The following is a 12,149-nucleotide window of genomic DNA, read 5'->3' as shown; positions in this document are numbered from 1 at the left end:
GGGTGGTAGGGCAGAGGGGTGGTAGGGCAGTGGGGCGGAGGGGAGTGGGGTGGTAGGGCAGTGGGGCGGAGGGCAGTGGGGCGGAGGGGAGTGGGGCGGAGGGGAGTGGGGTGGTAGGGGAGTGGGGCGGAGGGGAGTGGGGCGGAGGGGAGTGGGGCGGAGGGGAGTGGGGCGGTAGGGCAGAGGGGTGGTAGGGCAGTGGGGCGGAGGGGAGTGGGGCAGGGCAGGGGATGTGTTGGGGGGCGAGCAGGTGGGAGCAGTATTTACCCTTGTGCCGTATCAGGTAGCGGACGAGGACGATGAAGAGACAGAGAGCGATGAAGACGATTACGGCCACGATGCCACCGATGACGGCGTGATCGATGCTGGACTGGGTCAGCTGTGACAGAGGGTCTGGCGACACAGATACAAATCCGCAAGCAGGTTCCACAGGTGCGGCAGACCCGCATAATATCAGCAATGTGCCCTCCCCCTCCCTCACCGCCCCTCCCACAGTGTGGGGACATTTCCTGCCAATGGGGACGAGGATCTGTGACACGCCCCTGGCCGTTTCTTATGGCTCCTGTCTCCATCCCCTCCCGTCTCATGTCAGTGAACCCACCCTCTGGGGAACCCTCCCCTGCCCATGACCATGGACCATCTCCTTCCCTTCTCAGAACCTTCCCTTCCCGGATTTGACCCTCCCCTTCCCTCCACTCCACCCCCACCCCGGGTTCCTCCCCTCTCCTGCCCATCCCTCTCCATCCCTCCCCTCCCCTCCCCTCCCCTCACCTCAACCCAGGACCCTCTCCTCCCCTCCATCCCCTTTCTTCACTCTGGGATCCTCCCCTCCGCTTCCCTCCTGTCACCCTGGGCCCACACCCTCACAGCTGGACCCTGCCCTCCACTCTCCCCTGGATCACTCCCCTCAGCCTGGATACCCTCCCTTCCCCTCCCTTCCCCTCGTCTACCCCCCCCCCCCATGCTGTAACCCCACTCCTAGACCAATGTTGACCGTAAATTCTAATCTAACCCCAGCCCCCCCCCCCCCCCCCCCCCCCCCACACACACACGCACACACTCACACTCACTGTGTGTGGGAGTTGGAGAGACAGAGGAGAGAAAGGGTGTTGAAAGAAAGGGGGGTAAAGGGAGAGAGGAGTGGGAGAGACACCGAGAGAGGGGTAGAAAGAGCAAGCGAGAGAGGCAGGGTGGGGGAGGTGTAGAGTGAGTGAGGAATGTAGAAAGAGGGGGGTGTGTCGAAGTGGAGAGTGAGTGGGCAACTGTACCTGTGTCCGAGCTTGTGGTGGAGTCTGATGGCCACAGCGATGAGTAGGGGGGGGGGGGGGAGAGGGAGGGGGTTGGGGAGAGGATGGTGGAGGGGGAGAGTGTGGGGGAGGGGGAGTGGGGGGGAGAGGGGGAGGAGGAACAAGGGGAGTGAGGGAGGGAGAGGGGGAGTGAGGGAGAGGGGGAGTGAGGGGAGGGAGAGGTGAAGGGAGGGGAGTAAGGGGGATGAGTGAGGGAGAGGAGAGTGAATGAGGGGAGGGGAGTGAGGGAGAGTGAAGGAGGGAGAGGGGCATGAGGGAGAGTGAAGGAGGGAGAGGGGAGTGAGGGGAGGGGAGTGCACAATATGAACAGAAATGCAGACAATGATTGGATGAAAGCAACATGACCGACGCTACGGAAACCAGTCTGGGGGTCCCCGACACACAGACCAGTCTGTGCAACGAAGACCGGGGACCTAGACCCACGGGGGGAAGGGGAGAGGGCCAGGAGGGGGAGGAGGATTAAAGGAGGGGAAGGGGAGGGGTTAGGTGGATGGGGGAGAAGATGGTGAGAGTGGTGGGGTGAGGGGAGGAGGAGGAGGGTGAGGAATGGGGGTGAGTGGATTGAGAGGGAGGGTGGGGGGGGGGGGGGGGGAGAAGGGATAGGTAGTCGGGGGGTGAGAGGAGAGGGGGAGGTGAGGGAGGAGAGATGGGGGGGAACGGGGTGAAGGAAGGGGAGGGAGCGTCCTCTGGCCGGCAGGGACTGGGCTACAGGTAGCCCAGGGTTGAATGGCCAGAGGTTGCCGTGTAGTCTGTGAGCTGCCCCCACCCTGGTACAATACCCACACCACCACACACCAGCAGCCCTGCCCCCACCCTGGTGCAAACCCACACTCTGTCGCTGCCGATCAGGCCTAGTGGGAGCTGGAGAGGCCACTCAGCCCTACCCACATGTTCCTCCTCATTCCAGACTCCCCTTCAGGATGAATCCCCCCTCTAACCCACCCAGTCAAGACCCCTCATGATTTGGTATGTCTATCACATCCGCGTGAGGCTGCCTCTGCACTGTCCCATCACAAACTCCCAGGGCACAGGTCAGACACAGAATGAAGCTCCCTCCAGTCTACACTGCCCCTTCATACACTGTCTGTGTACACGTTGACACCTGTCACACAGCCAACAGTGGCCTGTTGTGTGCCCCACATTTCCTTATTGTTGTTTTTTTCCATATCTACCATTCATTTCTCCTTCGTATCGTCTGTATCTTTCTTTCCCCTTTCCCCACGACTCTCAGTCTGAAGAAGGGTCCCGACCTGAAACGTCACCCACTCCTTCTCTCCAGAGATACTGTCTGACCCGCTGAGCTACACCAGCATTTAAGGTCTGTGTTCGGTTTAACCCAACATCTGCAGTTCCATCCTCTCACTACACTGCCACTGGCTCTGCTCCCTTGCACCAAGGTGTTACAGGCCCCAAGCACACTCACCTCTAGACTTGCAGGAGAATTGCACTAACCCAACAGAATTGGTCGCCTGGCTCCACCTGTGTTGATGGGCTGACATTATTTGGAGAGTTTCTAATTTAGTTTACAGATGCAGCATGGAAACAGGCCCTTCGGCCCACCGTGTCCGTGTTCACCCATTCACATAGGTTCCATGTTATCCCACTATCACTTCCATTACCTACACACCGGGGGGGGGGGGGGGAATTTACAGAGGGCCAATTCATTTTTGGGAGGTGGGAGGAAACCGGATCTGCGAGAGGAAACCCACTCGGTCACAGGGAGAACATGCAGACTCCACACAGGCAGCACCTGAGGTTAGGATTGAACCAGTGTCAGGCGCTGAGAGGCAGCAGAACTACCTGCTGCACCACCGTGCCATACTCAAGGAGCAGCAATCCCCCCCACCCCACCCCATTGCACTCCTTTCAGCCAATCAGCACCAGGCGACCAGTCCCGTGTCTATACCCCTGGCCACAAGGGGCAGCCCCTTGCCCAGCAGCCCTGGGGGAGGGGGAGGGGGGGGTGGGGGTGAGGGGGGAGAAGCAGAGGGGTGTGGAGGCTCCTACCGTGCCTGGATGGGGTCAGGGAGACGTTGACAGGAGCGGGGGGAGAGGCGGGGGCCAAATCCAGGGGGTCTCCTGCGATTGGACGAGAGAGAAGACACACACGCATGACACACATGACGTGGAGGTCAGACACGTGATGATGCTCGGCAGGGCCACACGTTCACGGCAATGAAACAAACAGCTGATGCTGGAGGCTGCTGGTCCCTTCAGCATCACCCCGATCGACACCCCCCCACCCCCCCCCCCCCTCATGATCCCGGGATTTGACGAGATGACCTCTCGTTCTCAGCTCCAGCGAGCCCCAGCACGCTCCGGTCAACCACTGCTCGACAGACCACCCCTTCACCCCGGGATCAGCCCGCTCAGCCTTCCCTGCTGTCCCCAACATGTGGACCCCCCCCCCCCCCTCCACTGCAAGAAGGAGAGCAGCAGTGTGTGCACTGAGTCCTAAGTGTGGTCTCCACACAGGCAGCACTCGAGGTTAGGATTGAACCAGTGTCAGGCGCTGAGAGGCAGCAGAACTACCTGCTGCACCATCGTGCTATCCTGAAGGAGCAGCAATGGTCCCTTGTCCTGACACTGATCCACTCTTACCCATCCTCCCTCTGTAATAAAGACCATCGCACCCCCCTGCCCCGGGAGTGACTCGCTGCCCCCAACACAAGTGGACCCCCCCTGCAATAAGGAGAGCAGCAGCGTGCACCACCCCCGGGGGAGGGGGAGGGGGTTGGGGAATGGGTGATCAATGGGATTGATGAGGTGGCCGTTTGTGAAAGGGACGGAGATCGGAATGAATTCCAGATGTGAAACCAGGATGAAGTTGCTGTTTGGGTTGAATGTGGCAGAGGTGGGGAGGCGAGGGACAAGCGGGGAGTTGTGTAAACGGGGAGAGTGGGCAGAGCCCTTGGGGGGGAGGATATGGGGTCACCCGTACCCGAAACACAGGAGGACAGCAGGGGGGCAGCGAGTCCACTCCGGGGCAGGGGTGTGATGGTCTTTATTGCAGAGGGAGGGGGGTAAGAGTGGTAGTACAGTGGACAGGGTGTTGGTGAGACCTCACCTGGACCACGGTGCGCACTGCTGCTCTCCCTATTGCAGGGGGGGGGGGTCCACAGATAAAGACAGAAAATGGAGAGAGGGAGTGAGAGAGAGAGAGAGCGAGAGAGAGGGAAAATTGAGGGAGAGAGAAAATTGAGAGAAATGGAGATAGAAAAATGGGGAGCGAGATAAAGATAGAGAGAGGATGAGGGGTGAGGGAGTGAGATAAGGGAGGGGCCAGCAGAGGCAGGTGCGATGTTGGGGGCAAGGGAGGAGGTGAGAGGGATAAGACAGAGGGGGAGGGGGTGGTAGAGGAAATGGGGAGGTGCTGTAACAGAGGGGAGGGAGAGTGATGGCGGGAGTAGGCGAGGGGGTGTCGGAGGTGGATGTGGAGGGGAGTGAGGGAGGGGTAGGTGAGGTGTGACAGAGGGGAGGGAGGCAATGAATGGGAGAGGGGAGGAGGGTTACGGAGGGGGAGGGGCAGTGATGGAGGGGAGGGGTGGTTGTGAGTAAGGGGAGGGGGATGATGGATGGGGCTGGGCCGGGGGCGAGGGAAAGACCAGAAGAGAAGAAAAAAGGTGGGAAAAAGGAGTGTGTGCGTTTGTGAGAGAATGGGGAAGCTGCAGATAGAGAGGGAGTGAGGACGGCAGACAGACAGACAGACAGGTGGAGGAGGAGAGGCCTCCATGCTTGGCTCTGTCTACCCTGCGATGTGACACAGCCTGTCCCCAGGGTGTGGGCTGTCAGTGTGGGTGGGGGGACTAACTTACCGTGCACTCTCAGAGAGTAGTTCTTGGCACCAGTTCCAATGATGTTCTTGGCCACACACTGATAGACTCCAGCATCGGTCTTGTTCAGGTAAGCGAAGGACAGGTTCTCGTGCCTCACCACCGCTCGCTCCGACAACTCCCCGTTAAACCGCAGCCAGTTGAAGTAGCTGGGCCTGGGGCCGGGGAGAGAGTATCTATGTCACCAACACGGCACCCAACAACACACACAGTCACAGCGACCTTATACACTGTCCCGTCACACACTCCCAGGGCATGAGTTAGAGGGGCTGCTGCTCCCTGCCTTGTGGCTGCACTTCACTCCCACCATCCTCATCTTTGGACACCCAGTGTGTAGGGGACAGGGTAGAGCTGAAGATGTCCAGGTTGGGTTGCTCCTAGGCCTGGCCTTCCCTGAGTCACGGCGCTAGGCTGAAGAGGGCTTTGCCCGAGCCGGCTGCCTGCCCCTTTTCCGGGGTTATGTCAGCACCCGGGCGGCACTAGAGAGGGACACCCGGGCACCCGAGACTTTGCGCCCCACCCAAGGTCTCCCTACTTGCTTCCACTACCTGCAACCTCCGGCAACCACCTGCAACCTCCAGGAACCGCACGGAAACCTTGGGTGGGGCACAAAGTCTCCAGAGGTTTCCGTTCGGGTTTCCGAAGAGGGACGGGGACATTACTCCAGCATTTTGTGTCTACCTTCGATGCCCTGGTTGGGTTGCTCCTGGGCCTGGCCAAGCTGGTCATCGGCGAGTCACGGCGCCATGCGGAAGAGGGCGTTGCCCAGCCGGCTGCCTGCCCCTTTTACGGGGTTACGTCCGCACCTGGGTGGTACTTGTGAAAGAATACGCGCTGTCCACGGGCACCCTGGGGGATTTCTGGGACCGCTGGGCACCACGGGGGGTGGAATGTATCCGTGACGAGGATTGTGACATAGTTATCTAATATTCAGTTTTCAAGAATATTTGTTTTACTTTGAGTTACGGTGGTGGGTTTGTTTGTATTTTGTATTGTACAAATTATTCTAAATATATTTTTGAAGGAAAAAAACCCCACTGTCCCATCACACACTCCCAGGGCACCAGTCAGTTTAGTTTATTATTGTCACGTGTACCGTGGTGCTATCCAGTCAGTAAAAAGACCATGCACGATTACAATCAAGCCGTCCACAGTGTACACATACAGGATAAAGGGTTTAACATTTAGTGCAAGATAAAGTCCGATACAATATACTTCGAAGGTCTCCAATGAGGAAGATGGGAGATCAGGACCACTCTATAGCTGGTAAGAGGTCGGTTCAGTTTCCTGATAACAGCTGGGAAGAAATTGTCCCTGTCTGGAGGTATGTGTTTTCACACTTCTATTCCTCTTGCCTGATGGGAGAGCGGAGAAGAGGGAGTGACCGGGGTGAGGCTGGTCTTTGATTATGCTGCGACCTCGCCAAGCCAATGTGAAGTGTAGATGGCGTCAATGGAAGGGAGGTTGGTTTGTGTGATGGTCCACAACTCTGCAATTTCTTGCGGTATTGGATGGAGCTGTCGCAAACTGTGCTGTGATGCATCCCGATAAAATGCTTTCTACAGCGCATCTGTAGACGTCGGTGAGAGTTGTTGGGGACACGCTGAACTTCCTAAGCCATCTACAGAAGTACAGACATTGGTTTGCTTTCTCCAGAGATGCTGCCTGACCTGCTGAGTTACTCCAGCATGTCGTGTCTCTCTTCTAGTATGTACTAAAGCTCCTTGTTAAGGAACAAGAATGGGTGTGGGGGGGTGGGGGGTGGGGGGTGGTGAAAGCCTGCACGCGCTCCATACTCACTCGGGATTGCCTCTTCCAAGACAGCGCAACATGAACTCCTCGCCCTCCTCGGGAACTTCCTTGGATGCCAGGATCTTCACATTGGGAGAATCTGTGGATGAGGGAGAGAGCGATCACTGTCCCTGTGCCAGGCGGGCACAGCGGCACCACATGCCTCCACCACAGCTTCCCAGCCCCCCTACCCAGGATCCAAACCCACCCTCCTCTCTGTCCCAAAGGCCAGGGGATGGGGGCAATGGCGATTGTGGCTCTCAGGGTCGTGGGGGGGGGGGGGGGGGCAATGGCGATTGTGGGTCTCAGGGTCATGGGTGAATCTCTTGTCACTAACATCCAGTATGATTCACCCCTAATCTGTCCAAAGGAAGCGGTGTGGGCAGTGGGAGTGAATGGACACAGCTAGCTCAGATCCATTGGGAGGGGGGGGGGGGGAGCGGTGTGGATGAACGGGTAGGCGTGGGGTCTGTGGGGAGAGGCTGGCGTCTGTTGAGACGGAGTTTGTGTGGGTGAACGAGAAAGGGGTCAATGCGGGTGAACTGGATGTGCTGGTGTCCATTGTGAGGGGGTGGGGTACTTTGAAAGGGGGTGGCTCCATTGGGATCTGTTGGGAGTGTGTTTGAGCCTCTGGGAGTACGGAGGGATGATGCCCCCTCCCTCTCCCCCTCCCCCCTCCCATTCCCCCCGCCCCCACCCCCCCCCCCCCCATGCGGACACTCACAGTGGACTTCGATTCTCTGCCGGGCGGTGTAGACATTGTGCCGCAGGGCACGGTGGTTGACGGCACACTCTATGACAGCACCGTTGTCCTCCCACGACACCGTCAGATTCAACACATTGCTGAGAGCGTAGACCCGTTGGTCAGCGTTATCTGACTCGTATGTTTGGCCTGGGGGGGGGGGGGCAGGGTTCAGAGGGAGGGATGAAGGGGGGTAGGGATGAAGGGGGGAGACATGAGATGTCGGATGAGGGAAGGGGGTGTGTGGGTCGAAAGGAAGGGTGACGGGAAGGGGTAGAGGAAGGGGGAGAGGTGGAGGAGGAGGTGAGAGGGAAGGGGAGGGGAGATTGAGGGGGAGGAGAGAGGTGAGGGCGAAGAGGTGACCGGTAAGTCACACGGGAGCGAGGAAAGGAGGGTGTAGGGGGTAGATAGGGAGGGATAGAGCGGGGAGGGAATGGGGAAGAAGAGATGGCGAGGGAGAGAGGGAGTGGGCAAGGGGTTGAGGGTGTAAGGAAAGGACAAGGAAAGGATTAAGATGGGCAGATGGGGAGGAGGAGTGAAGGAAATAAAGGGAGAGTGAGGGAGAGGAAAACAGATGGAGAAGGATATGGGTAGAGAGAAGTAGAGGGGGACGGAGGGAGAAGGGCAGGGGAGTGAGAGAAGGGGAGAGGTGAGATAAAAGGAAAGGGGGTGAGAGAGAAAGAGAGGAGTGAGAGACGGTGGAATTGAGGGATATTGGGAGAAACCAAAGAGGAGGGGGAGAGAGGCAGATGGACAGATCACATTCTCCCCACCTCCCGGTCCCCACCCCCTACTTCCTCATCCCCACCCCCACATCTCCATCCACCACCTCCACCTCCCTGCCCCTCCTACCTCCCCGTCCAAACTCCACCCCTTCCCCCCCTCCAGTTGCAGACATACTGCTCATCGCCCCCCTGGGTAGACCTAGCATGAGGGGTGGGGACAGGGTCAGGGGTCAAGGTCGTGCCAACACCTACCTTCCATCTCCTCGCTGCCCTTGGACCAGCGGATGGTGGGCAGCGGTTTACTGCCCGACGTGTTACACATCAGCGTGATGGTCCGGCCCGCCGCGATCGGCCCAATGTAGCCCGAAATCTCCGGCTTCTTGGGAGCAGCTGATGTAGACAAAGACCAGACCGTCACACACTCCCGGGGCACGGGCCAGACACAGAGTGAAGCTCCCTCTCTACACTGCCCCGTCACACACTCCCAGAGCACAGGTTTCCCAACGTCCCGGGAGCGGGAACACGCGGTGTCCACGGGGACTGGAGGCCTCCCGTGAACACTGGTCGCCGCGGGAGGCCGACTATAGGGTGATTTCACGAAAGGTCACTGGAGCGTAGATCCGCACCCACGTGGCCGAAATTTTAAACTGGGGGACAAGCGTCACTTCCGGTACATGTTAGTGAATGGGAAAACACGCACTTTCACACCCGTTAAAAACATCGAAAACGGCCCGTTTTTGAGCTGCAATTTACTGAGCCAGTCGGGGTGACCGTGAGGCACAGCTACCTAAATTTACAGTCTAAAAAAAAGATAGAAACTAAGGTAAATTCAAGAGGGAGCTGAAGGTGTAAATACAGCGGAAGTTGTTAGCGGACATTTGCCGTGGAGATTTAAAGATCCAAAATATCGGGAATTATCGCGTTTGCTCGCTGCATTTCATCAAAAGTAAGGCATTATTGACTTTTTATCTTTATTCATTTGTTATATGAAAAGTATTAAAAGTTAAAAATCCGTCAGTAAAATTGCAAAATCGCCCATGGTTCTCAGGTGGGTTTTAACATGCAAAATGAAAACGCTTCTGAAGCTCCATTTACCATTTAAATAATCGTAAACTGTCAATGCGTTTTGAAATACATTTTACTGAGATGCAAGCTAAGGAATGGGATAATTGTCAGCTGTTAGTTGGACAAAAGCAGGACATTTTATTAATTGCCAAAATATATTTCTCAATGTTTCTTGTTTAAAGCCTGCACAATCACCCAAACTACTTATTTATTTATTTATCATCTAATAACAGACAAGCCTCCAGCATGGAATGATGTCAACAATCCTGATTGGGCACCCACTGTGAGCAGGATAGACAATGTGCACAAGAACGCCATCAACTTGCAGAGCTATAGATGCTTGAGCTGCAACCAAATCTGCTTTAATACTCTCTTCTTGTTGCACGTGCATGGCGTTCTTGTGCACATTGTCTATCCTGCTCACAGTGGGTGCTATAGGATCTTTGGCCGCGAGGGAGTGTGCGAGTCCTCTCCCTTTATATCGGGGACCCGGGGTGGGGAGTGTTGTACACAGCCGTGCCGTGTAATAGCTTTGTATGTCGGGTCATACCAGCCCAGCCGCTTGTCACTCTGTGGCTTGGAGGAGTGTGTGTACTGTGTGCGCATGGAGTGTGTGTACTGTGTGTACATGGAGTGTGTGTACTGCGTGTACATGGAGTGTGAGAGGTTACAGCCCCTGTGGGAGTATCACAAGGGGCTTCTCCTCTGGTTTTTGCTACATTTCGGCAACACGCTCATGCGTTTTAGTCTGAAGAAGGGTTTCGGCCCGAAACGTCGCCTATTTCCTTCGCTCCATAGATGCTGCTGCACCCGCTGAGTTTCCCCAGCAATTGTGTGTACCTTCGATATTCCAGCATCTGCAGTTCCCTTTTGAACACATGCGTTTTAGTTACCCGGTTTGGAGCGGGAGGGTCAGTAGGGGGTGGGGGGGATCTCCCTGATGGTTTGCTCCTGGACCTGACCAAGGTGGCCATTGTCCGGATCCAGGGGTTGGGCAGTGAGGTCTCGACCCAGATCGACTGCCCGCCCATCTTCCGGGTTTACGTTCGTCTCCGTGGAGAGGGAACACGCGGTATTCACGGGGGTCACACTGGTCGCCGCGGGGGCTCGACGTCATTTGGTGGCCGTTGTTTACAAACTGCACGGACAGCAGTTTTGATGAATGTAAAAAACCATGATAATTGTGACCATGGAATAAATAACTCTTGTTGAGGAAAGGACGAGGGCCGAGGTGAGATGGAGAGCGGGGGTGGGGGGAGGGGGAAGGGTTCCTTACCGAGAACAACCACCTTGGCCACTGCGGTGCGGACGGGCATGGTGAAGATGGAGCAGGTGTAGTTCCCCTCGTCTCGTAGGGTCATGTTGCTGATGCTGATGGCCAGCTCGTGTCGGGAGTAGTAGACCAAGGCGATGCGATTGTCCCGCAGCGCTGCACGACACGATCCATCACTTAAACGGCGATCTCTCCCTCACCACCACCCCCCACAGCCCTGCTCCTCCACACAGCGGTAACGGCAGAACTAGCACCTCCCGGCCCAGTGGAACAGGCTGGAGGGAGAGGCAGAATGGCCTCCTCCTGGCCCCATGGAACAGCCCAGGGTCTGGGCCCAGAGGAGCAGAGTCTGGAACACACAGCCTGGGTGAGGGTGGGCCAGGATGAACGCAGTCGGTCTCAGCCCCCACCTCACCTCACCCCCCACCCGGATCCCTCATCCTCACCCACCCACCCCACCCGTATTCTCCACACACACCAGCCCACCCCACCCTCATCTCCCTCCCCACCTGTATCTTAACCCCACCCCCACCTACATCCACCCTCCCCCACACACCCATAACCCCCACCCCAACCCCCTCCCAACCTCACCTGCATCTCCCACCCACATCTCAACCCACTCTACACACTGCGCCCCGCCCCCAACCATGTTGACCCTCGCCCCCAGCCACTGCCAACCCGCCTGCTCTCCCACCACCATGCTGATTCCGCCCCACCCCCACCTTTCTTATCGTCGAAGAAGAGGGTCTGCTGGGCGGGGTTGGACCACTGGAGTGAGGAGTTGTCGTTCTCCTGCACGGTGCAGCGCAGGGTCACCATGCCCCCCTCCTGCACCACCTCATCCCCCGTCACAGGGAACAGGCCATCCGCATCTGGGGGCACAGGACAAGAGGGTCAGCTCCAACTGGGGGGGTGGAGGAGGTGGGAGACGAGGGGGAAGGCAGAGGAGGGAGAGAGGGGGGAGCGAGGGGGGTGGAGAGAGAGGGGGGGGGGGAGAGAGGGGGGGAAGGCAGAGGAAGGAGAGAGGAGGGAGAGAGGGGGGACGGAGCGAGGTGGTGGGGCGTAGGGTGATGGGGTAGAGAGGAGAGAAGGGAGATAGAAAAGGGAGATGGTGGAGAGAGGGATGAGGAAGGGGAGAGGGATAAGGGAGAGGAGACGTGGAAGGTGGTGGATAGAGGGGTGAGGATAGAGGAGAGAGGGGAGTGGCACGAGCAGGTAGAGAGGGTGGGAGCAGGGGATTGAGACAAGTGGGTGGGGATTGTGTGAGTTTACTGGGCTCACTGTCTGGTGTCACCACCTTACAGCAGTAACCCCATTCACAGGCACTCACATGCTCACACACACTCTCTGATGCAGCCTCTCTCTCTCACACACTCTCTCTCTCTCTCACACAGTCTCCTTACACATTGTCTA

The 12,149-nt window shown here is 57.6% G+C and overlaps 1 protein-coding gene across 1 annotated transcript in view; it reads right to left on the bottom strand.

Annotated features, from left to right (window-relative positions):
* LOC116986574 (cell adhesion molecule 2-like) overlaps nucleotides 1–12,149 on the bottom strand; it is a 36,401-nt gene that overhangs the window by 9,802 nt on the left and 14,450 nt on the right. Inside the window, exons 3-11 of the mRNA XM_033042172.1 lie at nucleotides 11,459–11,608; nucleotides 10,740–10,892; nucleotides 8,651–8,788; nucleotides 7,656–7,823; nucleotides 6,941–7,031; nucleotides 5,123–5,295; nucleotides 3,315–3,386; nucleotides 1,269–1,292; nucleotides 249–393 (exon numbers count right to left, since the gene is read on the bottom strand). Coding sequence (XP_032898063.1) covers nucleotides 249–393; nucleotides 1,269–1,292; nucleotides 3,315–3,386; nucleotides 5,123–5,295; nucleotides 6,941–7,031; nucleotides 7,656–7,823; nucleotides 8,651–8,788; nucleotides 10,740–10,892; nucleotides 11,459–11,608 — 1,114 coding nt within the window. The remainder of the gene's footprint in view (nucleotides 1–248; nucleotides 394–1,268; nucleotides 1,293–3,314; nucleotides 3,387–5,122; nucleotides 5,296–6,940; nucleotides 7,032–7,655; nucleotides 7,824–8,650; nucleotides 8,789–10,739; nucleotides 10,893–11,458; nucleotides 11,609–12,149) is intronic.

Source organism: Amblyraja radiata, chromosome 24 (genome assembly GCF_010909765.2).
Source record: "Amblyraja radiata isolate CabotCenter1 chromosome 24, sAmbRad1.1.pri, whole genome shotgun sequence".
Classification (NCBI taxonomy): Eukaryota; Metazoa; Chordata; class Chondrichthyes; order Rajiformes; family Rajidae; genus Amblyraja; species Amblyraja radiata.
This window is presented reverse-complemented; position numbering and strand designations above follow the sequence as displayed.